The 27,627-nt window shown below is 35.8% G+C and overlaps 1 protein-coding gene across 1 annotated transcript in view; it reads left to right on the top strand.

Annotated features, from left to right (window-relative positions):
* Positions 1-27,627, top strand: part of sorbs1 (sorbin and SH3 domain containing 1) — a 158,059-nt gene that overhangs the window by 100,707 nt on the left and 29,725 nt on the right. Inside the window, exons 15-18 of the mRNA XM_030156240.1 lie at positions 5,725-5,774; positions 10,547-10,725; positions 19,107-20,549; positions 24,349-24,413. Of these exons, the coding sequence (XP_030012100.1) occupies positions 5,725-5,774; positions 10,547-10,725; positions 19,107-20,549; positions 24,349-24,413 (1,737 nt within the window). The remainder of the gene's footprint in view (positions 1-5,724; positions 5,775-10,546; positions 10,726-19,106; positions 20,550-24,348; positions 24,414-27,627) is intronic.

Below are 27,627 nucleotides of genomic sequence, written 5' to 3'. Positions count from 1 at the left end.
CACTTTATAAAGGTGTGCAGAATGTATGAAACAAGAATACTTCATCACTTCAGACTGAATTAATGTTTTCTTTGAGTTTTTTTCTAAACGTCATAATAACATGCGTCCAAAATTAGACAAAAATGTAGATCTCAGAACCCAATACTCCACAAATGCTGATTGTTTATTCATTAATTCTGAAAAGTCAACTTTTTTTGTGTCTTTTTGATCATATTTGCAAACTCTGAAGGCTTTCAAGGTCAAGGGAACAGTTGCTTTTCACCACTGATTTAATAATTATTTCCAAAGCTGTGTATTATTAACCCTTTCATGCATAGTGGTCACTCCAATGGACAGCTATTCTACAGCTGTTCTCCTGTATATTCATGGATTTGGTTGTTCTTTTCTTTTTTCTTTTTTCTTTTTTTTTACGCATATCTTTATTAAAGTTTTAAGACACTACATATCTTTTCTGGCATGAATTGGTAACATTATGTAGATCTCTCCTGAGCATAAACCCCCAGAATCACAAGCCCTCCCCACAGTTTTTACACAATTTCTCAGTAAATACATGTTTTTGTGCGTCAAAAATTAAACGTGTGCTGTCCAGCTGGGTGGACATTTTTGTAACTTCATGAAAAATTCGCTCATAAGAATTTTTTTTCGTTATTATTTTTTTTATGTTTTGTTTTTTTTTTTTTTTTTTAATTATTTTTATTTTATTTATTTTATTTTTGTAATTTATTTTTCAGAAGAAAATTTTCCATCGCATTGTTTTTTTCATGCCTAAAGAGGAATAAAACACTCAGGAAAAAAATTTGATTAAAGTTCTCATAATTTGTGCATGAAAGGGTTAATGTACAGTCCTGTGCAGAAGTCCACGTCCAACATTCTGTTCATTGGTTTAGTAAAGTTCTAATATCCACACATATGTATTTGTCACTGTATTAAATCCAGTCTGATATATATGAAATACAGTCGCGGAAAAAATGATTAGACCACCCCTTGTTTTCTTTAATTTCTTGTTCATTTTAATGCCTGGTCCAACTAAAGGTCCATTTGTTTGGACAAATATAATGATAACAACAAAAATAGCTCATAGTAGTTTAATTTCAGAGCTGATATCTATCCATTTTCCATGTTTTCTTGATAATAACCAAAATCACTTCAGTTCTTACATCAATATCTATGTCATTGTACTGACAAAAACAGTGCTTTTATGTTCCATGTTTTCTTTTGTCTGTTTTAGTCACATGACACACACAGGAGTGAGTACTAGATTGCATAACCATTGTTTTTGATGACTTTTGATGGTCTAATAATTTTTTCCATGACTGTATCTAGTGTTTATTTACTTTATTTATTAATATGGATCCACAAAAAATAAATAAATAAATAAATAAATAAAATAAAATCACTAAAATGCAGGATGACTTCAGTCAAATAAAGAGCCACAATGAAATATTTATACATTTGTGTGATATTTGGGTTTGTTTTTTGGGGGGGGTTGATTTATTTCCATATATTGGATTGTCCTTTTAAATCTGGAATTTCTTTTGCCCATTTATGTTCTATATAAAGTCTATCTATATATCTACAGTCACAGAAAAAATGATTAGACCACCCCTTGTTTTCTTCAATTTCTTGTTCGTTTTAATGCCTGGTACAACTAAAGGTACATTTGTTTGGACAAATATAATGATAACAACAAGAATAGCTCATAGTAGTTTAATTTCAGAGCTGATATCTGTCCATTTAACATGTTTTCTTGATAAAAACCAAAATCACTTCAGTTCTTACATCAATATCCAAAAACAGTGCTTTTAGACATTCCATGTTTTCTTTTCTGTCTGTTTTAGTCACATGACACACACAGGAGTTAGGACTGGATTGCATAACCATTGTTTTTGATGACTTTTGATGGTCTAATAATTTTTTCCGTGACTGTATATTGTTTTTTGCAGGTAGAAGGATTGAGATGATGGTGTTGGCTGATTAACCTCTTTCATATCCAGCACTAGTGACCCCAGTTTAGGGTTAAGGTTACATCTGATCCACGTTTGACCTGATGTTAGATTGTGTTTCAGTCAGATGGTAAATACAGAAAGTAGATGATGTTCCCTTTCACATCACATACTGGGCTAGTGTTTCTGCTGTTTAAGTGGAACCTTTAGTTTAGTTTAGTTTAGTTTAGTTTAGTTTAGTTTAGTTTAGTTTACTTTACTTTACTTTACTTTACTTTACTTTACTTTACTTTAGTTTAGTTTAGTTTAGTTTAGTTTGGTTCAGTTCAGTTTAGTTTATTTTAGTTTAGTGTAGTTCAGTTTAGTTTAGTTCACTTTAGTTTAGTTTAGTTTAGTTTAGTTCACTTTAGTTTAGTTTAGTTTAGTTTACTTTACTTTACTTTACTTTACTTTAGTTTACTTTAGTTTAGTTTAGTTTAGTTTACTTTAGTTTAGTTTAGTTTAGTTTAGTTTAGTTTAGTTTAGTTTGGTTCAGTTCAGTTTAGTTTATTTTAGTTTAGTGTAGTTCAGTTTAGTTTAGTTTAGTTTAGTTTAGTTCACTTTAGTTTAGTTTAGTTTAGTTCACTTTAGTTTAGTTTAGTTTAGTTTAGTTCAGTTCAGTTTAGTTTATTTTAGTTTAGTGTGGTTCAGTTTAGTTTAGTTCACTTTAGTTTAGTTTAGTTCACTTTAGTTTAGTTTACTTTACTTTAGTGTAGTTTAGTTTAGTTCAGTTTAGTTTAGTTTACTTTAGTTTAGTTTAGTTTAGTTTAGTTCAGTTCAGTTTATTTTATTTTAGTTTAGTGTAGTTCAGTTTAGTTTAGTTCACTTTAGTTTAGTTCAGTTTAGTTTACTTTACTTTACTTTACTTTAGTTTAGTTTAGTTTAGTTTAGTTTAGTTCAATTCAGTTGAGTTGAGTTTAGTTTTGTTTAGTTTAGTCTAGATCAGTTAGTTTAGTTCAGTTTAGTTTAGTTCAGTTGAGTTGAGTTGAGTTTAGATCAGTTAGTTTAGTTCAGTTTAGTTTAGTTTAGTTTAGCTCAGTTGTGTTTAGTTTAGGGTAGGTTAGTTCAGTTTAGTTTAGTTAGGTTCAGTTCAGTTTGGTTTAGTTTAGTTTATTTAGTTCAGTTTAGTTTAGTTCAGTTTAGCTTAGTTCAATTCAGTTTAGTTTAGTTTAGTTTGTTCAATTTAGTTCAGTTCAGTTTAGTTTAGTGTAATTTAATTTAGTTTAGTTTAGTTCAGTTCAGTTCAGTTTAGTTTAGTTTAGTTTAGTTCAGTTCAATTCAGTTTAGTTTAGGTCGTTCAATTTAGTTTAGTTCATTCAGTTTAGTTCAGTTCAGTTTAGTTTAGTTAAATTCAGTTTAGTTTAGTTTACTTTAGTTCAGTTTAGTTTAGTTTAGTTCAGTTTAGTTTAGTTCAGATTTATAAGATAAGTTTATTTGTCACATTCAGTTATACATAGTGCAATGCACAGTGAAATGTATTCTCGTACCTGCAGCCAATAATTAAAATATAAAAAAGACATGTAGCACACAGTCCAAACTATGCACAGTACTGCATATGTGGATAATGTGCAAATACATTATGGTGGATTTTTTTTTTTTTTAGGCCAAATAAACAACTAGAATCAACAGGAACATAACAAATACTAGAGATATTATCAAATAAATATCCATGTCTATAATATTTTATGTCCAGAAGGTAAAAGGAAGATATATAAACATTGAAGTCACACCTTTACCTTTATGTTAATTTCAGTTAGAATGTGCAGCTGTTTAACCCTTTAGTGCAGTAGGGTTTCCAGTAAAGAGGTTAATCATCTTCTGGCTTTTTTCCTGCTTCAAATTTTTATCAAATCTACCCTCGATCAACTTTTTCTTATCGTATTGACAATTTTTTTTTTTTTTTTGCATTTGCATTTGCATTTGCATTTGCAGAAGATTATTTTACATTTGTAGATTTGAGATGAAACACTTCAATACGATCTGTAATCTTTGTGTTTTCATAATAATAGACTCATATTTCAACATAGTCCACAATAGTTGCAGTTGGACTTTTTTGCCCAAACTGTGCAGCTGTAATTACGGCTACGCTAATAAGCAACTAGTTAGTGTTGAATGTGTGCACTTTAAAGTAAAGCATCACCGCAATTAGTGTCTTCCCTGTTCTATACCGCTGCACTTTGTCTTTTTAACAGCGCCGTAATGATCTGTTTGTATACACTGGGTTACAAAAATAATGTGTTTTGCAAGTTGTCTAGGTTTTTTCAACTGAATTAGGACCATTTTGCACCGCTAAATCCAAAAATGACATCTGTTTTTCTCAATCAGGTCAGGTTTTTTTGCTAATTTGATTTTGAAAAATTTGATCTTCTCACAAAATTGATAAAATTTTTGTGACTTTATCAGTTGATTTTTTATATAGTTCTCACCCAAAATAGGTTTTAAGAGAAAAAAAATCATTTTCTAACAGGAGGTATTTATTAAGTGTTACAAACTTTAATTCCTGTAAATTGAATAATAGATATTGATAAAGGTAAGTACATGTAAATTGAATTGAGGCTGCTTTGGTTCTTTCTGTTAATTCCAGTCACATCAGTAGCACAGAAGTAGCAGTCGGTGACATGGTTTGTTGGCTCCCTCCAAATCATGGGAATTCCAAACTTCAGAGAACTCTTCTTGCCTTTGGTCCACTGACGCAGATACTCGGTACATGACTTGCATGCACCGAGTGTGGCGCCCAAACTTTATCTTGGTCACCAAGTTTAATACCAAAATAAGATTGGTAAGCACACTTCATGAAACTTGTTAGGTACAATGGTGTATTCACTGCAGATGTAGCAGAATACGTCAGGTTTATTTTTGCAAGATCTTCTAGTCGAAGCCATTTCATTCACCTGTAATATTAAAAAAACATTAATCATAAATTGGCAAAAGTCAAATCTTCAGAACTCGTTTATTGCAAGAAATATGAAAGAATTTTGTATCATATGATGTGAAAATGCCCATAAATGTAAGCAAAAATGTTAAAAAGCCAATATGTAGCATAGTTCAGAAAGCTGACCTGATTGAGCAAAATGAATGTGATTTTTGGATTCAGCACACCAAAATGATCCTAAATCAGCTCAAAAAACTTAAACAATAAATTTGTTGTTGACCAGTGTGATGAACATGTTTGACTGTGTTCTCTACTTTGAGCGTTTGTGTCTCTTTTACACCTCTCTAAGTGTGTCCTGTCCGTGTGCGCTTTGTGTGTCCGTAGGTGTGTGTGTATGTGTGTGTAATTCGGCCTGCTCGCACCACCAGCTGGTTAATTGTCCCCCCGGTCTGCTCCAGTGGTAATGAGAGTGACTCAATACCAGACAAAAGAGACGGCTTCGCTGGGCGGCCCGAGCCCATTGGCTGAGCCTGTGACAGCCCCCTCCCCGCATGGGCGCCCCCCTGACCGATGCACGCCCACTACCCCCCACCCTCCTCCTCTCTCCTCCACCTCCTCCTCCTCCTCCTCTCTGCCGCTTGTTTTCTCCAACTTGCATGCAGGCCAAAACACACGCTTACTCGTCCATGCCAAGCCCAGTCTGGAGACACTGAGAAGAACCCCAGTGAGCCCGAACTGAACCCAGAGCAGCCAGCACACAACGGCCCAAAACGACACCACCCAGCCACAGCTAATGCTCCCGCTTCTGTTCTAGCCGGAGGAGACCTTCCTGTGGATCTATCAATGACTTCTTTGTTTGGTTTGTTGCAGAGTGCCCCCTCTTTCAGCCCCCTGGAAACAGCCTCCGACCTGCAGCAATAGTAAGTCCATACCTCTGTTTCTCCTTACAATACCATTGTTTCCAGTCTTGCTGACACCCACCAGTGCGTTGACGACTATTTGAGGCATGTTACGGGGATAAATGTCAGTGTGAGATCTCCCCACCCTGCGCAGCTCGCCCGCCTACAGCGCTGGGTCTCCTGCTTCCTGAGGAGATCCTATTAATAAGGCAAAAAAGAGCCACCAGAACAGTGTGTCCTGTGTCTGGGTTTCAGGTTGTTTGTAAAAGGCGCTGGGTTATGGTCGTAGTGGGAAGACGGTGCTGCTATGTGGCGATTTATTTAAAGACACCAACCTGGATGTCACAGGGATCGAGGGAACTCTGACAATAGCCGGCCAGCTGCTGCATAACTTAAAAACTGTTATCTTCTTCTGAATGAGTGCGTGTACTGGAAGTATGAGCAGCAGCAGCAGTGGGATTATGGAGAGGATGCAGGGTTCAAAAAAACGCAGCCTCACAAGCCTTTGATCCTTTTTGTTTTTGTCTGATGAGATTTACATCTTCTATTTTTGTTTGTGTAATAAAATGCAAAGAATTTTCAGAGCCAGCCTTATGACTGTCTGGTAATACAGCCCAAGGAAAACAGAAAGTTTCCCTTCCCTGTTTCCGTCTGCAGCCGTCATCATGTCATGTCTTTTAATCCGGCTTTTCATCCTTTAATTTTCTGCTAATTTGGAGGGAAGGGGGGACGCTCGGTGGAAACCTCAAGTCATAAACTGACTTCCTTCAAAGACACATATGTTTAGAGCGGGAGGTCATTTTTTTCCTTGGGGTCGCTTTGAAACTGGAGAAGTTTCTTGTAAAATCATATATTTCATTGTAAAATGGAAAACAGTAAAATGAGGCTTTTTTTTTTAGTTTTGTCAGTGAATTATTTCGGATTTCTCTTTAGATTTTAGACTTTATCTGGATAGCACCTGTAGTAATCTGTTGAATAGTTTTTAGTTTTTTACCTTTTCGTGCAAGAAATATGAGAAAAATGCTTCATATTTTTTAAAGATTCTGCTAAACCTGAAATCCAAGTGAACTTTTTTGCAAAATTCTGCTGTAAATGACTACTAAATGAATACTAAATATTGATTATAAGCTGCTGAAATGTTACAAAAACTCAAATACTCTCAGACAATCCAAGTAACGTGTTAAAAATAGCCTGTATATCAAAGAAGGCCGGTGCCAATACCTTACTGGATATATCCTTTGTACCGTTTCTGTGAATTCTTAAAAATAACCCAGAACTAGCCTGATTTTAATAGCCCTCCAGAGTCAGCAGTTCGCTTATTTTTTTCCTAACAGCTATGAAAGAGCTTCTTGTTGAGGTAGCGAACAAGGGGAGTAATGTATCCATACATTTGTGCAAGCTTGTAAAAGTCAGCTATGGAAACAACGCAGATGTAAAGCACATTTTGGATCTGTTTGTGTCTGCCAACACCGGGGGGAAACGGTTTTACGGAGCTGTTCGTTTCACCTCTGTCATTTTAATGGCCGTGTTTATCTGTATAAATAGAGACGCTGCATGAGTAACACATGAGCAGCATGTGAAACAGAGTAAACCTGAGAGTCGCTCGTACAGGTGCATGTCACGGGCCGATGCACCATGTGGGAATGTTCAGGGAATATTTATAGAAATCTGTCCTGCTGGCCGCTCTGGAATGCCAAGATATGTGCGGTAGCCGATGCCTCCTCCAAGCATCAGCCTCCAAACTTTCTCAACTTTGCTCATTTTCTGTCTTCCATTATTTTGTCTCCCACAAGTCTGCAAAGACAGGAATTACCTCAAGATATACTAAATAGGAACCATATGACAGTTCATTACCCAATTTAGGTGCCCCTGTTTATCATAAAAACATGGAACACAGCTCCTCCGAATGTTTTATAAGCTGTCTGGGGTTTTTTCATAGTGGAAGGAGGTGAAAGAATGTGTTAACATTAAACACTTAAAAAAAATGCTCAAGGAACTCTCGCTAAAGAGGTGAAGGGATGTTAAGCCTGTAACACCGAACGTATCATATTTGATACGTGAGTTTTGAAGCCCTCTACATCACAGGTGTCGAACATGTGGCCCGGGGGCCAAATCTGGCCTGCCAAACCATCCAATCTGGCCGGTGGGATGAAAGTGCAAAAAAACACCTGAACAGTCCAGGTTGTCCAAATCGTTTTGGTTCAGGTTGCACATACAGACCAATGTGATCTACAGTAAAAATAACAAAACAATAACTCATAAATAATGACAACAACAAGTGAAAAAAAGAAAATGACACTGTGAAAATATTAACATTTACAAACCTATTCTTTCACAATAAAATGCAAATAAATACATAAATAAAAACAAATATGAACAACCTGAAATGTGCAATTTGAACAATATTCTGCCTGTTACTAAATGTTTTGTGCATTTATAGATCCGCTGTGATCTGTAGTTGTGTTAATAATAAGAGATGGAATATTGTCGAAATTGTTCAAATTTTAGTTCCAAACTCCAAAATTTTAACAATATTCTTCCTGTTACCAAATGTTTATGTAACACTGTGTGTAATCTACATGTATAAATAATAAGTCGAGGCATAATATTGTTAAAATTGCACTAATTTTTCAAATGAAATTTCTGTTTTTTCAGGTTATTCACATCTTTTTTGTAAAATGTAAATATTTTCATAATGTAATTGGGGGTTTTTTGTACTAAAATAATTTTTTTTAAAAAACCTTGGATTTGTCATTATTTATAGGTTATTAAGTCATTATTTTACTGGCCTGGCCCGCTTGAGATCAAATTGGGCTAAATATGGCCCGTGAACGAAAATGAGTTAGACATCGCTGCTCTACATGATCAGTGTGATATTTTTTGTCTCGAAAACCTGATGTATACAATTAGATACATGCAATACACAGATAATCCACCAGGGGAGAGGAATAAGTTCACCATGGGCCTTTCCAGTGGCACTACAAGATCATTAGGAGGCAGAACTTTGCCAATTTTGAAAAGGAATTACCAATTTGTTAGACATGTTTGTATTATATTATGTTTTTGTTTGTTCAAAATAATAATATTTGAGCATTGAGACGAGATGTATCAAATATCCTACTATATAATGCACGTTGTCCATCCGATCGATGTTGCAGCACGGGAGGGCGTTTGTACGGATTTTCCTCAGCCTTCATAGGCCCGATCACCGCCAAACTCTTCAAATGAATAGAAACATTACCTGACTATCTACTAGGCACAATTTTATGTCCGTATTCAAATGTTGTGAGGTATTCTGGGCGATTTTAGCCTCTCATGCTATCGTACAATGGCACTAGTGATACAAAATTAAAACTCATACATGGAAATTGATATTTGAAAAAAACATATTTTTTGGTTGTTCAGAAGGACCAATAAAGGCTCCAGTTTCAAAGAACTGGAATTTTCTGTCAATGATTTAATGGTTCAGGCTTTACAGGGTTAACTCTGATGACACTGGTGAATATTGGGGCAGAACATTAAAGTTTAATAGAATGAAGTAGCTAATATGTAGTGGAATGCATGTAAGTGTTATATATTGTATTCATATAAGCTAATATAGTTGTTGATTATATTAAAAAACGTAATTGAGATAATCATAAATAGTATAAATTGTAAGAAAAATGTTACATATTTATAAATTTCAGCCAGTTGTATGTTACACTTATATGGGTTTACATTTAGCACATATGTAGTGGATTATGATGTAGAATTATAGAAATGATACTTATAATATTGACTGATATTGACATATATACATGCAGTATTAACCCCTTTGTAGACTATTGTCATGGGTTCGTCTCAGTATTCCACTGTTTATGTAATGAGGTGTTCAACCCTCTGTGAATGTACATATGTTTCCTGCTTGTCTTTGATCCCTGACGTTCATGGACCAACTCCAATGACCTCTTTCGTGACACTGTTATTACTTTCATGACATTCTACAGAGTTTTGGTTAGTTTTTTGTTTGGTTTAGATTGTTGACTGGTATAAATGATCAATAGAAGCATCAGTAAAATTATCTACATACCTGAGGTTGGAAAATTAGTGTTATTACTATTATGACAATAATCCCCAATGTCACTATTTTGCATCATAGTTATTGTTTATGCAATATTCATATGAACAGTCTTCACTTAATTACGGATCTGCATCATAGTAACAACACAAATAACTTATATTTTCTATCATTTTAAATAAATCTAGGCAGTAAGAGGTTAATATACTGTAGATTGATACAGTTTGTGTGTTTAAATTGTACTAAAGAGGTGGGAATAAATAAGTTCCTATTCCTTTTCAGACATGTAAATAACACTAAAATTGCATCAGGTATTTCTTTTGTATAATAGTATACATTTTTGGTTGTTTTATGATGTTAATTTGCTTTGGGCATTTGTTGAGTTGAGTTAAGTTTATTTATTTGTCATTGTAAAAACAATTTACAATGAAATAAAGTGTAGCTCTCCTTCAGTGTAGGCACAATGTATAAAAAAAAATACAAATGATTAAAAACACAATACATAAAACGACACCACAGCAGCAGGAAATACTTTAAAAAAGTGCAAGTGCATTAGTAAGTAAATAAGTAAATAAATAAATAAGTGGAAGTGGCCGGTTACAATGACAAATAAATAAACTCAACTCAATGTAATTTGCTTCGGGCATTTGTTGTTAGTGGTTGTATTGTTCTGTTTATATTTACGAAATAAAACATTCATTCGTTAACTCCTTCATTTATTCTTACACCCTTTTAGCTCCTCAAGCCAGTCCGGACACAGCGAGGTGGAGAAGGACCGAGGATCTTCGACGGGCGAGCCAGCGCCTCCAGAATGCGACCGCCATGTTTACAAGAGCGTCCTGGAGGGCGGCGACATTCCCTTACAAGGTCTTCGGGCCCTAAACAAGCGTCAGATGAGCTCCTCCTCCTCTAAAGGTAGGACAGCAGCCGCTTCACGTACATGCTCAGGTGTGTGTGTGTGTGTGTGTGTGTGTGTACGTATGTGGATGGGGAGGTTCAGCAGGACGCCAGGCCGTTAACCGCCGTTTCCTGCTGAGACAGAACTGATGAGTTACAGACGCTCTAAGTGTCAGACAGGGATACATGTGTTTCCTTTTACCTTTCTGTTGGAATCCACACATTTTCTTTGCTCCCAGGCGTCACAGCATCGGCCAATCACCTCGCAGCATTCATTCCCCCCCCCCGGCAGCTTTTTGATTTATTATTGATGCCATGGATGTTTTCATCAGTGTGTGCTGGCCATCTGCTTTGGAAAACTCATGGACAGGGTGAGGTTGTCTTGTTAAGTCGATGGAAGTTAACCTTGGGGATTTTCCCCCTCTTGCTCCAGTTGTGAGCCGCCAGTCGCTAGGCAGGCTTAGGGCAAGACTCCAGAGTGTTCCAGCGCCAGAGAGGGGATGGATGAAGAGGAGGGACCAAGAGATAAACACAGCTCTGCTCCTCGCAACACAGACAGGGGTGAGATAAACAGGAGGGACACGGAGGGTGGGCAGGCATGAGGAAGTCAGCTGTCAGTGTGAGGTCAGGGGATGGAATGCCGGAACACATGGAGGGAGAGCAGCGCTGGGGGAGGAAAGGAAAGGAAAGGAAAGAAGACGTAAGGCAGAGAAAGGAAGAGAGTGATGAGACACAGGAGCAGCAGGAGCCTACGTGTTAGTAATAGCATGTGGTCTGGGCACAAACACCCAACAATTCTGCTTTATTAACCTTTATTTAACCTCAGTAGCTGTGCTTCTACAACATTCAGATTCAGAAAACTTTATTTATCCCATATGGGCAACTCATTTGCAGCTTACCACAGACATCAGCCCACATCCAAAGTGCAGTGTGATAAACATAAATAAATAAATTAGCGCACAAATACAAGATCATTGAAAGCAACTACGAATAATGCATTTCGGCTAAAATTTGCTTCGAGGTCTTATTTCTGTCTTTGTGCATAAGAAATCAATATAAGTGAATCTCCAAAGGAACTTTGTGTTGGGAATAAATGTAAGTTCTGCAAATGGACAGGATTTCAGTTCTGTTCAACATGTTGATGCTCATATGAACTATGTTTTCAGCTCAAAAATGTGCAATTTCAGCACAATTAATGCTATATTTTCATGTCACAAATGGCCAAGTTATATTTGAACTGAATTTACCTGAAAAACAAATATTCTATTCTTTTAGATTCCCCAGTTTTTCTTACAAGATTCTCTCCTACATATCACATGTTTTATTTGTACAGGTTCAATCTGGAGTATGGTGCTGATCCATCCTGCTTATGTTCCACCAATACATACATTAAGAATGTCACACGTCACTTTTTAAATCAACAGTTTTCTGATAATAAGCATTTTTATAAAGAAATAACAATTCTATATTGTTATTTCCTCTTTAGTCTGATGATAAACTATACAATAAATAATTGTGATCCTAGTTTTTGCACAGGGATCATTAGTGTAAACGCTGACATGTCTGCAGAGCATCAGTATGATGGGATCCACAACAACCATGTCACATCCGTCCACTGACACATTTAGTGTTTTTGTGTCAGCTGTTATTGTTTTAGATCCACAATACGAACATTTATGAATAAGAGGATAATTAGCAATAGTAAGTCTATAAGTTTATTACTAATAAAGTACTGGTACTGACCAGAGCATCATGGGTAATGTCACATCCGTCCACCAGCAAAAGTTTTCACATACATGTGCTATTCCAAATCCAATATTTATGAAAATAGAGCTTCCACTGTCAAATAATCTCAGTAGTCTGTGCACAAATGGATTAGCATTATTTCAACACAGTTCTATGCATTTCTGACAACTTTTTTTTTTTGACAAAAATGGCCACTCATTTGACCCCCTAAGGAAATTTTAGCCGATTTAAATAATCAACAATAAATAATCAATAAATACCAATGCAGACTAAAAGACTAAAAGACCATATTGGTTCTGTTAACATAAAAAAAAAAATCTCATATAAAATGACTAAAATGGCTGCTGTCAGAGTTTAAAAGTGTGATAGCTGAAGGAATAAAAGATTTAGAATATCTGTTAGTTCTGCTCTGAGGTGCGTGGTACCATGTTTATAGGTGCATTAGAGGAGGTTTATGGAAACTGCAGACTTTGGAAAAACTGACTGAATTCTGCAACTCTCTATGCGCTCAAAGTTTTCACATGTGCCTAAGACTTTTTTTTTTTGTTTCACATAAATTATGACGTAGTGAACATGTAACTCAGCTGCTTCTCCTCAAACCGGTGCAGTCAGCAGTTTACATGCATTCAGCAAATATAATGCAACTCATAAATCACCAGCTCCATTTGTTGCAGGTAATTTTGTAATAAAGTAAAGCAGGAGACCAAGTTATTCCATGGTCTCATCCTTAAAACAACAGCACAGTCATTTATGATGGAAAACAGCAGCAGTAGCTCTACTTCCTCTACTGTTTTTGTTCCAGCCTTTATCTCCACCTCCTGTTGACACTATTCAGCCTCATGTATTTGATCCAAACCATTTCATGGAAATGTTCCTAATTTGCATTTTCTATTTTTCCCTTTTTTTTTTTTTGCAACATTTCCAAAGTTTGCCTCAAATTGACTTGACAATTGAATGGAAACGTGGCTGTTGAGTCTGTTTTACATGAGTGTTCAGGGCAAGACGAGCAGCGGCAGATTTAAAGCTACAGTCGGCAGAAATTAGGAAAATAAATGAGTTGAAAATGCACATCCTCATCCTGCACCTCGCTCTTCATACATCACTATAGGAAAGTGAAGCTAAAATATCAGTTACATGGGGCTTCCATGTCGATTCTGAGCAAAAGAGATGCATGTGAGAGATTCTTGACAGCTGTTGGTCATTTCAGCTGTCAATCAAACCTCTGTTTTTTTGTTTTTTTAAAGCAAATGGACAAAAGTAGTTGTTCTCTTTAAGAGTTTTAACATAACACCCTGCAGTGATCAGAGTACAGTTACAGTAACCTGATTTCCAGTCACCTGTTCTTTAGTAATTTCCCACCAGAGGCTTCATTACGGTGGCCCAGAGGGGCAAACAGCCCAAAAAAAAAGATCCATATAAGAAAAAAAGGAAACAGCCCAAAAAATTATCCATGTAAGAAAAAAAGAAAACAGCCCAAAAAAATTATTCATATAAGAAAAAAAGGAAACAGCCCCAAAAAATTATCCATGTAAGAAAAAAAGGAAACAGCCCAAAAAATTATCCATGTAAGAAAAAAAGGAAACAGCCCCAAAAAATTATTCATATAAGAAAAAAAGGAAACAGCCCCAAAAAATTATCCATGTAAGAAAAAAAGGAAACAGCCCAAAAAATTATCCATGTAAGAAAAAAAGAGAACAGCCCAAAAAATTATCCACTATAAGAAAAAAAAAACATTATCCACCTTTTCAATTAAGGGGGCGCTGTTTACCCTAAAGGTCTCTTGCTTTAAAATGAAGGCCACCACAAAAAATAAAAGCGTAGGCTGAAAATTTTTAAGGCCTTGAGCTAATGTGGCTAATGCTAAGGAAATAAGCCACCGGAAGTGGAGGTCAGTGCACTGAAAATAGAGTTATTTTGAAAATATATAGTGGCTAATTTTTGGGGCTCTTGTCTTTTTTTTTTTTTTTTTTTTTTTTTTTTTTTGTTACAGTGGATAATTTTTTTGGGCTGTTTTCTTTTTTTTTTTTTCTTATAGTGGATAACTTTTTGGGCTGTTGTCTTTTTTTTTTTCTTATAGTGGATAATTTATTGGGCTGATCTCTTTTTTTTCTTATAGTGGATTTTTTTTGGGCTGTTCTTTTTTTTTTTTTCTTATAGTCGATAGTTTTTTGGGCTATTGTCTTTTTTTTCTTTTAGTGGATAATTTTTTGGGCTGTTGTCTTTTTTTTCTTACAGTGGATAATTTTTGGGGGCTGTTCTCTTTTTTTTTTTACAGTGGATAATTTTTTGGGCTGTTGTCTTTGTTTTCTTATAGTGGATAATTTTTGGGGGTGTTGTCTTTTTTTCTTATAGTGGATAATTTTTTGGGTTGTTGTCTTTTTTTTTTCTTTTAGTGGATAATTTATTGGGCTGTTTGGTTTTTTCTTATAGTGGATAATTTTTTGGGCTGTTGTCTTTTTTTCTTATAGTGGGTAATTTTTTGGGCTGTTGTCTTTTTCTTCTTATAGTGGGTAATTTTTTGGGCTGTTGCACCTCTGGGCCACCGTACTTCATCGATCAGTAAAGTCAATAATTCCACATAAGACGAGCCCAAAAGAAGCGCTGAAATCCCAAACTTGATCATGTGTTTGTGTCTTGTGCTCCAAATGAACAAAAATCTCAGTTAATTTCGGTGTTTCGCAGAGCTGAACCTCCTCCAGGGCCTTTCAGTGGCCGACATGTAACTCTTCCTTTGCCACATGCTCTGGATACAATAATATGGCCTTTATTTCTTCTCTGTGAGCTTGTCTGGTGGATAAAAGTGCGACAGATGGACCACTCATGGAGCAGAAATGCCTCCCAGCATGTGAAAGTGACTTGTCATTCCCGGTCCATCTGTAGTGCGATCACAAACCCGCTACAGACACAAACTGACACACATATTTCTTTCAATGCTTGTATTTTTAACAAGCGAGTCGACTCAGGAGTCATTTTTTTTATTTACAACAGTCAGGAGGTGTATAAACAGCAACGCCTCGAGCCATTCATCAAAACAAATGCCAGTCTAATAGTTAAAATAGAGGAGAAGCACATACGGAGCAGGTTAAAGCAGGACGTGCAGGAGTCATATGGAAGAACATTTAGTGCCGACATAAATATGATATAGGAAGCAGGGAAGATAAGTGACTATTTATGACTTTATGGGTTACACTTATCATAAGGTACATATAAACACCAGTAACTAGAGGCTCATTAGCATAAATGTTTAGAGTAATCAGTCTTTACCTGCTTTTATAAAGCCCTTCTGCATGACTATAATCTACAACACAGGTGTCAAACATGCGGCCCGGGGGCCAAATCTGGCCCACCAAAGGGTCCAATCCGGCCCGCAGGATGAATTTATGAAATGCAAAAGTTACACTGAAGATATTAACAATCAATGGTGTCAAAATCATTTTAATTCAGGTTCCACATACAGACACATACAGTCCAGTTAGATTTCAAGTGGGTCAGAACCAGGAAAATATTATCACAATAACCTATAAATGAAATGAATACATTTATTTTTGGTTTTACATCAGTCATTGTACTCAGTACATCAATTGTAATAAACATTAAAACCAAAAAAGGAATAGGCCAGGAGCAAAAGCTTATTTTTTGCCTATCCTTTTCAACTAATACACTGCTTACGTCAACTTAAATGTGTACAGCATCAAGCATTTACACCATAATAATAACAAATAAAAAATTTCAACAAAAAAAAAGAAGTCAACAACAAAAACACATCTACCATCTCAATTCAATATTTCTGAATAATTTAAACTTAAAGTACTTTTTTAGATAATGAAAACTACAAATTTTCTCTTTATTTTTTTGGTGTAAAAAAGTTAAATTACATGAAAATGTTTACATTACCAAACTAGACTGTTACAAAAAATGTGAATAACTTGAACAAATATGAACAAACGGAAATGTCTTAAGAAAAGTAAATGCAATTTGACCAATATTCTGCCTGTTACTAAATCTTATGTATGATTTTAATGCACATGTGTAAATAATAAACTGATAAACCAAGGCATAATATTGTTCAAATTGCACTTTTTTTTTCTTAAGATAATTCAACTTGTTCATGTTATTCAGATTTTTAAGGAAGCTTTGTAGATGTAAACCTAATCATAATTTAATTTTTCTTTTTTCACTGTTATTATTTTACTGGTCCGGTCCACTTGAGATCAAACTGGGCTGAATGTGGAACTGAACTAAAATGAGTTTGACAGCCCTGATCTACAATCGCAGGTGGAAAGTACACATTTTTATTTATCTGACAGCTTTTTGGTTTAATTCACCACGTGTTTTTTTTTTTTTAAATTATTATTCAAATTTTTATTCAAAACAGTCTCACAACATATTACACAGGACATTCCTGATATAAAGTACACTGTTCTCTTTTTTTTATTGAAAAAAGGGTGTCAATATTACTTCCAGAAAGAAAAAGAAAAAAAGAGAAAAAAGGTCATTTGTGAATCTTTGTGCATGAATATCGTCATATGAATACAGACTTTCCAGTGCAATACAAAACAGAGGAGTAATATGTGAAAACCAATGCTTTTCATGGTCATCCTACTTTTGTAGAATAATAAGATGAATAGTAATAAAGCTTATGTATGTAAACAAACATGTTTACATTTACTTATACGCACTCATATTTATCTACATGTATAAATGATTGTGGACATGTCCATGAAGCACACAATTCCCCACATTTGAACAGACGTATCTGTATTTTCTACTGCTTACATCATTAACTATTCTATATTAATTATACAGAACTTCACAGCTCTTTAATCTAAACACTCTAATGATCATTTTAAGTAGTTTTTGAATATTTTAAAGCAGAAATACTACCTATAGCACCTTTAAACATGTATCTTTAAAGTAGAAGAAGAGTATTTTTGCAATCTTTGTCTGCAATGCTCGTAAGGAAGTTACTGTACATGGATTAAAAGCCTAATAAATACAGTCTATTTTTCTGTAACAAAATACAAATATTTATATCTTTATTTTCTAACTCCATATTGCCCATTTTCTATGCTAAACAAAAAATACAACTGTTATTTGGATGATGTAAATGCTCGTAATTTTGGGTTTTAATACAAAAGAATAAACACAATAACTTCCATATTATCAATCTTTATTATTATTATTTTTTTAATTTATTTGTTTGTTTATTTAGCAGGGACAGTACACATTAATGAACATTTCTGTAAATGTGCCAGTATTAGCAAAAAAATTATTTTTCAGCTGTTGTCCCTGGGTAAGATGTAAAATACCAGCATACATAACATTCATGTGTGGATCGACTATTTCTTTTTAAATTCAACAGTTTCCAGGTTGTTCCATACAGCAGAAAAAGTTGAAGCTTGGTACCAGTCATGTGTCTGTCAAATTAGATTCAACTCCAATCAATATTTGTTGAGTTCTAATGAAAAATGTGTGGTCAATGGGATTTTCAGTGTTAAATGTAAATGTCCACAGAGTCCACATTCCACCGTGGATGTGGACAATTTAGTTCCAGATACAAGATATTGTTCTAAGCTACAGATGGATCCAATTGGAGGCTAATCAGAGTCATTTTGAATTTTTTATGAATTTTTGAAAATTGCTCAATGATGAGAGATAGAAAAATTGTAGATTTTGTGACCTTGCTGTGACCTTGAACTTTGGCCTACTTGGCCCAAAATTTAACTGGTTGGTCCCAGGGCCTAGGCCTATCTGTGGGAAGATTTGGGAAAGATGGGTGGAAGAGTTTTCCCATAAATTTGCTAACAAACAAACAAACAAACAAATAAACAAACAAACACACAAAGCAAAGTGATCCCAATACCCCCTGGCGGAGGTAAAAATTAAGGTTACACCCACACATTATGTAGCATTAGTTTACACACACACACACACACACACACCTACACACACACACACACACACACACACACACACACACACACACACACACACACACATTACATAGCATAAGCATAAACAGTAATCTGAATATTATTGATGGAAAACTTTGATTTAAAAGTGAAGTAGTTTTAGAATATAGTCATGCATTAGTTAATATTTTATTCTGACTAATAAAGAGTCATTAAGCTGTTAATAAATGCACTGATAAGGGACCAGATATGGATGAATATATGTACCTGAATAGAAGTGTTTTTCTGACTCTGTACTGATACTGCAGTCTGATTCCAACATCACATAACATTTCATGGCTGCTCTTTTATTGCTTTGTGTTGCTGTTGACAGTGAAATGAAGCGTACAGGACTTTACTCTGTTCTGTATTTAACGAGGCCTAATTCTTCTCATTGCAGTTCCATACTGTCAGTTTAACAGTCATCAGTAACTTGATGCACACTGCATCAAGTCGGCTTCTTCTTCTTCTTCTTCTTCTTCTTCTTCTTCTTCTTCTTCTTCTTCTTCTTCTTCTTCTTCTTCTTCTTCTTCTTCTTCTTCTTCTTCTTCTTCTTCTTCTTCTCCTCCTCATCTATTCTTGATGGAATTTGGCCTTTACTTCTAAAACTGTGCCTGACTCTGTTTTAGTGTGTACGTGTGTGAACCTGTGACCATTGTAATCTAATATGTTGTTTATTCTGTTGTCCTGCATGCTTGCCAGTGGATTATAAAGGTGGGAATGGCTATATAATTTCACCCTGCTCCTCTGTAAATAGTCGATCGGTTCTTGCCAGTAATGCAATAGGTAACCAGTGTAAGAGTAAGAAGCCTCTTTCTGCTGCCAAAGTCTGCATACCCCAAATCCTGCCCTCTAAGTTCAAGCCCAAGCTGCTGACCCCCAGTGGTGACAGTCAGAACAGCAGGACTAAAGCCAGCAGGCACCCCAAGGCCCACAGCTGCGAGGATCTGTACATCGGGTCATGTGACGCAGACGGACAGGACCGTCATTTGGACGCTGGCGCCGACAGCGGGGACGGCCTCGGGAATGCGCCCCCCGCGGTCAGGAGGAGCGCCTCGGAGTTCTCCAGCCTGTACAAGACCATGCATCACATCCAGCGGCCCAGCTCGGCCGGCTGCAGCCCCCACGGCAGCGTCCGCAGCCTGGCCTCGCTGTTCGAGAAGTCGAAGGTGGACGGCGGCGAAAGGTCAGAGGCCGACGAGGGGGGGAACATTCCACGGGACGCAGTATCCTCGCGGGTCACCGAGTTTGAAATGATCATTCAGCGGTGCAACTCGGCCCCCAGTCGCTCCTCCTCCCTCCCCACCCTGAACTCCAGCCACAGCCACAGCCCCGACCACAGCCCCGCCCACCTCTACATGGCGTCTGCAGTGTCAGCGGAGTCTCTTTTGGTCCCCGACGCCACCCAGGCTGATGGCTGCGGCCCGGTGGAGGCAGAAGGCCAGCAGGTGGGGGTAGAGGGGGTGGAGGCCTCGTTTCCAGAGGCAGCAGCAGCGGCGGTGGAGGAGGCATCCGCTGAAGAGAACGGACGCAACGCCAGGACGGAGTCGCCCTCCGCCACTGAGGCCGAGGTGGAGCAGATCTTGAGTAAAACCTCCTCAGACCAGACCCAGATCAGTGCGTCTAAGAGCCCCTCGTCGTTCCTGACACCATCACCGCACCCCCACCACCCCCACCACCACCACCACCACCACCTGCTGCACCACCTCAACCACCAGCTCCTCAAACCCAGTAAATGTAAAGGCTCCTGCCCGGCCTCCTACACCCGCTTCACCACCATCCTCCGACACGAGAGGCAGCAGGCCACCGCCCAACAGGACCGACCGCCGCCGCCTCCGTCTGAGAAGAAGACCACCCTCCCCGGTAACCTCTTCCTCATGGGCCCCGCCCCTTTCAGGTTACGGAAAAACCTGCAGTCCCACCAGTCCAGGAGGACCCTGTCGGCCACTAAGGTGCCAGCGGGCGCCCAGAGGCCCTGCAGCCTATCCCCGGAGCTCAGACCCCTCATCCCTCAGCGCCTGTCCTCCCTGGAGGTCCTGGAGAGGCTGAGTAACGGGGACGGAGCCAACACTGACCACCTGAGTAACGGTCAGAGCTTGGACGCCAACGGGAACCTACTGCAGCCGCTGGCCGCTCACCGCAGAGGTGGCTATCCCCATCCCTTCACCTCTGTCACCCTCCTCCTCTCTCCTAAACATGTGCCCATCTCTGTGGTCACTCATCTATCTCGACTCTTTATCTCCACCCCGTGTCCTTCCTCCACAAAGTGACGCCGCCACCCTCCATCTCTAGTCTGTGTGCCGTGTTTCAAAGTGAGGGAAGCCTCCATCTCATTCTGAGTGTGCTGTTTGCTTTGAGTATGGTCTTGTTACTGCCACTACAAACCCATCAAAAGTGACTGTAGCAGGTTCAGGCAGCTTTTGGTAACGTATGATTCACCTGCTGACATCAGATTTGGGTTGTATGCACCGACGCTGGAGTCTGTGGGAACTTTACACAGATACAAACGAACCCTATAACCTGCAAAATTGTTTAATTTATCAGATTTTGATGATCTCAGGAGGGTTGCATCGGTAGGAGATCTTCAAGGTGCAATAACTGTCAGACAATAACCGAAAATGTCAAATGTTCTATTATTATTATAGTTGGGCCGTGTTGACTGGCATCGGTAAATAGGACAACATTTCAGCGATGGCAGCTGCTGATGTTTATCTGTATCTGAGGTTGTTTCATAAATGTATTTGTTCTATTTCTCAGATAACATGATTAAAGCCTAAATGGCATCATAACAGCTGAGTTACTCTTTTTATAATGAAGATTTATTTGTTTCCTAAATTTTCACTAACTTACCTACTTATTTATTTGTTTATTTGTCACCCAATATGGCCCTAAAATTGATTAATGCCATATGCAATTGTGAATAGAATAGAATAGAATAGAATAGAATAGAATAGAATAGAATAGAATAGAATTTATTTTATTTTATTTAACCTTTATTTAGGATTTATTTATTCTATTCTATGCCCTTGGCCAGAACTCCCTTGGAAAAGAGGTTCCTAATCTCAATGGGATTTTCTTCCTGGTTAAATAAAAAATTTAACCAGGAAAAAAAGATCCCGTTGAGATTAAGAACCTTTTTCAAGGGAGTTCTGACCAAGGGAATAGAATAGAATAGAATAGAATAGAATAGAATAGAATAGAATAGAATAGAATAGAATAGAATTTGTTTTATTCTATTTTATTTTATACTCATTCAAATTAAAGTTATAAATATCAAAATACATGAATAAATCTGAAAATGTAAATGTAGAACTATTGTTTTCTCTCTCATCAATTTCAGTTGCAAAGCCAACACACATTCTAATTATTATTCTTATTAGCTCTTATTAGCTTTTTTATTATGAAACAAAAAATGAATCAATGTGTAAGAAGAAAAATAAATTAAATATATGTCAAGATAGATAAATATATCAGAACAGATGTGAACAAAACTAAAAAAGGCACTGAAAAATGTCTGTCTTTGTAGTTAAATGAATAAAAATGTCCTGAACAACATACGTATTTTAGAGTACTGTAAATATATTGATTTTCATATTTTTATTGGTAGATTTTCTTATAATTCTATCCTGTTGTATCAATGTAAAATGTTTAATGGGTGAAAAGAAAGAAAAAACAATAAAAAGTGAGTTACAAAAACAAAAAGATTAAAAAAAAAAAAAAAGAATACTGTAGATATGAACAGCTTTGGAAATAGTTATTTTCTGCAGGGATTCATTATAACACACTTCAACATTGTTAAAAAAAAATCACCAAAATTAGAAAAAAATCTAAAATGCAAAATTAAATCTACAAAATACATTCAATAATGAATAAAAAAACCCATGAAATATTGAAATAGTAAAATATTGAAATAAATCTATATTATTGAGACACACTTAAAATGTGCATTAACTGCAAGTATGAGTTTAAAATGATGCAGAATAGTTTAGAACTCAACCAAATAGAGTCTGACTTCAATAAAATCCAACAAATAAGAACCAGGAAATGCATCTCAACACCTGATGACAATAATTATTAGGGCTGTGTATTGGCAAGAATCTGGCGTTACGATACAAATCACAATACTAGGATCACGATATGATATATCATGATATATCATCATACTGTTAAAAAGGCCTTTTTTTTTGTTTGTTTCTTTTTTTATGATTATTTCTTTGAAGAACTGAATTACACCAGAAGTATACACAAATACTAAACACATTTTTATTTGATCAGAAGAGGATCTGATGCTATATCAGAAAAATATTCCTTTGTTAAAACTTAAATTATATTTTACAGACATTACAGTTTCAGATCCTGTTCAAATGTTCGTATTCTATTTGTTTATAACTAACATCATAACATTTTTTTTGTGCAATTCCAACAAAGGAACTAACATTATTTAATAAAAGAGAGTTAAAATAATAATAAATAAAATATAAACAAACAAAAAAACAAAAATGAACCTCCACAATATCTGCATTTGAATAAATACCTAAAATATCGACACAGTACTTTTTAATATCGATACAGTATTGTGAAATGAAATATCGCGATATATTGCAGAACCGATATTTTCTTACACCCCTAGTCAAACATACAGGACAAATTTACAAATTGCAAAAATTACACTAAAGATATTAACAGTTAATGGTGTTAAACTGGTTTTATTTTAGGCTCCACATACAGACCAATATGATCTAAAGTAAAATAATAGAATTATAACCTAAAAATAATGACTCCAAATTTTCTTCTTTGCTTAATGTGAAAAAAAATAATATTACATTATGCCCATAAATCAGGGCTGTCAAACTCATTTTAGCTTGGGGGCCACATTCAGCCCAATTTGATCTGCAGTGGGTTGGACCTGTAAAATAATAACAGCGAAAAAAGTAAAATTATGTTATGATCAGGTTTACATCTACAAAGTTTCCTTAAAAATCTGAATAACATGAACAAGTTGAATTGTCTTAAGAAAAACAAGAGCAATTTTAACAATATTCTGCCTCAGTTTATCAGTTTTTCATTTACAAAAAAAAATTGAATAAATACATAAAATATCGATACAGTACTTTTTAATATCGATACAATATTGTGAAATGAAATATCGCGATATATTGCAGAACCGATATTTTCTTACACCCCTATAATTACTTCCAAAGCTACAAATGTAAAAATAAAAAATAAAACCATGCACCGCTGCAACCCTCACATGTAGTTTTACCATCTGAATATTTGACCTTAACCCTCACCGGGTGTTTTCATCTGTAACGTTTACACAGGCTGCAAATATACAACCTCCAACTGATGTCTGATCCTGTTCAACCTTCTTTTTTGGGATTTTTTTTTTTTTTATGTCTGTCATCTTTACATCCCCCTCTATGATCGGTTTGTCTCATTGTGGTTTTATTTCCTCATAAACATCCGGTTTTCTGCCCTTAACTTGACACATCATGACACATACGTGATGGTGTGAGAAGCTTTTTAGACGATTCTTAGTTTTAATCATGGATCGTGGTGGTTGATCAGTTTTAGAAAACACTGAAATTACATATGTTTCTTTGTTTTTTTTTCCTTTGGCCAAGACACAGTAGGTTTCATGTTCCGTTTCTTGTTTTTCATGAACACACATTGGATCATTCTGTGTTGATTTCTCCGTGCATGCAGAGTTACATCTGGCTTTTTGATGTGTGTGCTTTTCTTTTTAGTGATGCCGACATGATGGTGTTTGCTTAATTCATGCATGGTCGTAGTTTTACTGCATATTTTACTGGTCTGTTCACTGGAATTAAGGAGTTGACTGCAATATCATGTCAAATGTTGTCCTTTAAGTGGGGTTTGTCTTTCAGATGCACCGTAAAAAAAAATGTTTTACACTCTCGTCCTCTTTCTGGTTTTTTTGCAGATTCGTCCCCAGCTCACGGGGAAAACCAGGATGAAGTTTTACGGAGGCGTCACGGAGATAAAGAGGTGACTTTTCTCACAGTGTCATTTTATTATAGAACAACAACAGGAAAGGCAACAAAATTACAAATGAGTGGGAGGAAATGTAAATGAATTTAGAAAAAAATGGGATGTTACAGGAAAAGAAAAGAAAAACAAAGATTTTAACCACAAACATAGGGTAAAATGTACAATTAAAATTAATAATAATAATAATAATAATAATAATAATAATAATAATAATAATAATAATAATAATAATAATTTATTTTCCCGATTAAAATTGAGGGAGTTAGAGTTCTCTGAAGGAGTTTATAAATGTTAACCTCAACAAAGACAATGGAAAAGAGATAAGAGGCCTTAGTTGTAAAAGACAAAACATGATGAAAACAATATAAAAATGCAACAAAATGAAAATTTTATAGAAAACATAATAAGACACAGGGCGAAAATGTCATCCAGCACAGAACTGATGTTAATGACTAAAAGAAGAAAACGATATAAAAGATGAGACAGAAAAATGACTTTAAAGAAGCACAGAGACAAAAAATATAAAAGAAACAACATGAAAATTACATTAAAGACTCAGAAAAATGAAAACAATATGAAAGATGCAGCAAATTAAAATATCCTAAAATATGTAACAGGACAAAAATTATGGAAAAAAGATACAACAGGACACAAGATGAAACTATTGAGAGATGAAAATGATGTTAAAGACAAAAAAAATATGAAAACATTGTAAAAGACAAAAAAAGACAAAAACATTCTAACGTGATACAAGGTGAAAATAGAAGAAAAAATGACATTTGACAAAACAGGATGAAAACGATGTGAAAGACTCCACAAGATTTAAGATGAAAACATAAGACACAAAAATGACATTAAAGGCACAAAAAGCCTTTTATAGATTTTCAGAAACTGTAGGTTTTGTGTTACTACCACAAGCTTCCATAGGTGGGTCGAAATGACACGCTTTAATTTTCAGTGGAATTCTGTCTGAACCTTTGATTCATTCTGCATTCAGTTGACATTGTTGACATTTTTCTGTTGCTGTTATATACTATATATTATATACTATAAATACTTTGCGTTTCAAATTTTCAAAATATTAAAAAAAAAAAAAATTGTTAAAAAATAAAATCTAAATATTTAAAACATAAAGTCATTCTTTTGTGAACCAAAATATAACACAAAGGAATACTCTAAACATGACAAAATGACAAAAATGGCATTGGTTTTAACACAGGTCATTTTTGGACCCATTTATGGAACAGTGTAGGGTTCAGACACCTGTGCATCTAAGGCACAGGTGTCAAACATCCGGCCCGGGGGCCAAAACCGGCCCGCAAAAAGGTTCCAATACAGCCCACGGGATGAATTTGCAAAGTGCAAGTTAGGGCATCAAACTCAAAAATAATATCATAATAACCCATAAATAATGACAACACCAATTTTTTCTCTTTGATTTAGTGCAAAAAACATAAAATTATGAAAACGTTTACATGAACAAACTAGAAGCACTCGGAGAGCGCAGACCTCCGCCAGGGCTGATCAGTTGCCCCCCCCGTGGGCCCCCCCACCCCCGATCACCACCAAAATTTAATCATTTCTTCCTTATCCCATTTCCAACAAACCCTGAAAATTTCATCCAAATCTGTCCATAACTTTTTGAGTTATGTTGCACACTAACGGACAGACAAACAAACAAACAGACAGACAAACAAACAAACAAACCCTGGCAAAAACATAACCTCCTTGGCGGAGGTAACTATCCTTTAACAATAAAATGTGAATAACCTGAACAAATATGAACAACCTGAAATGTCTAAAGAAAATTAAGTGCAATTTTAACAATATTCTGCCTGTTACTAACTGTTCTGTGCCTTTGTAGATCTGATCTGTAATGCATAGGTATAAATGGTAAGACGAGGCATAAGATTGATAAGATTGTACTTATATTTCTTGACAAATTTCCTTTTTTCAGGTTATTCAGATCCTTTTTGCTTGGAGTTCGTTTGTAAACGTAAATATTGGCATGATTGAATGTCATTTTTTTGCACTAAAACAAATTGGAGTTGTTATTATTTATCAGCTGTCATGCTATTATTGGACTGGTCCGGCCCACTTCAGATTAAAATGGGCTGAATGTGGCCCCGGAAGAAAATGACTTTGACACCCCTGATCTAAGGGTTCAAAGGTTAAAAGTTTGGTAAAGTTTCATACTGTCTTCCACATATAATTATTCTAGATAATTCATTTAATAAGAACCCTGCCTTATTAACCCTCCGGTATCCTGTCCATCAAGGCCCTTACTAAGCACCAAATGTGCCCTTTTGCCACACTTGTGGAATAATGCCAAAAAAAATTTCATACAGTTTGTTTTTAATTCTTTTACACTTATTTCTATTTCATCAACTTGAGCCGTAAATAAAAATACCAAATACTCAATGACTGTCACATTTTTTAACCCTTTAAATTCTGTGTTTGTAATGTAAACAAACCATTTGTTTGGATGCAAAAAACACAAAAAAATATTTTTTTTCAATATACTACATAAAATGTGGATCACATATTATTTGATTTTTTCATCCTGGCATATGTCAATGATTAACTCCAACATTGGTTAATTTGCATTATTTTTGGCGCTAGGTCAAATGTTCAAAAATAGTAGCATCTGTCACCAAGTGTGCCAAAAATGCACACCTATAAATCAAACTATTAATTATTATATATTGATTTATTTTTCTGCTCTAATTTGATTTTATTTTTGCAAATCAAGGTCAGCCCTAATCATACAGATCAAATGGAAGAAATAGTGTGTTTCAGGCACACTTGGCAGACAGATGCTAGTCTTGTAATTTTCTTTTGTTTACAATGTGCAAATTTTAGTTGGTGGCCAGAATTTTAAAGATCATGCACAAATGAACAACTTTTGAATTCTAACCTTATTTAAATTGTGAAAAATAATATGAAGTTTTTTAACACAAAGTGCAAAGCGTGCCTAAAAGGCACACCCGGATACTGGAGGGTTAAAGAAATTATCTATAATAATGTTAAAAGTTCATGGAGTTCCTTCATCAGGACTGTGTGTAATTTATTCAAGTTGAGTTCAATCCAAACTGACAGTGTTCCAGTGTAAATGTCTGACGACATATTGTTTTATAGATGATAAACACTGTGTCACATGAATAAAAGAGCAGAAGGGGCTGGTATCTGCAGGACAAACAGTTCACTCTGC

Source organism: Sphaeramia orbicularis, chromosome 15, assembly GCF_902148855.1.
Source record: "Sphaeramia orbicularis chromosome 15, fSphaOr1.1, whole genome shotgun sequence".
NCBI classification, from domain to species: Eukaryota; Metazoa; Chordata; class Actinopteri; order Kurtiformes; family Apogonidae; genus Sphaeramia; species Sphaeramia orbicularis.
The sequence above is the reverse complement of the archived record's forward strand: the minus strand, read 5'-3'. Positions and strand labels throughout refer to the sequence as shown.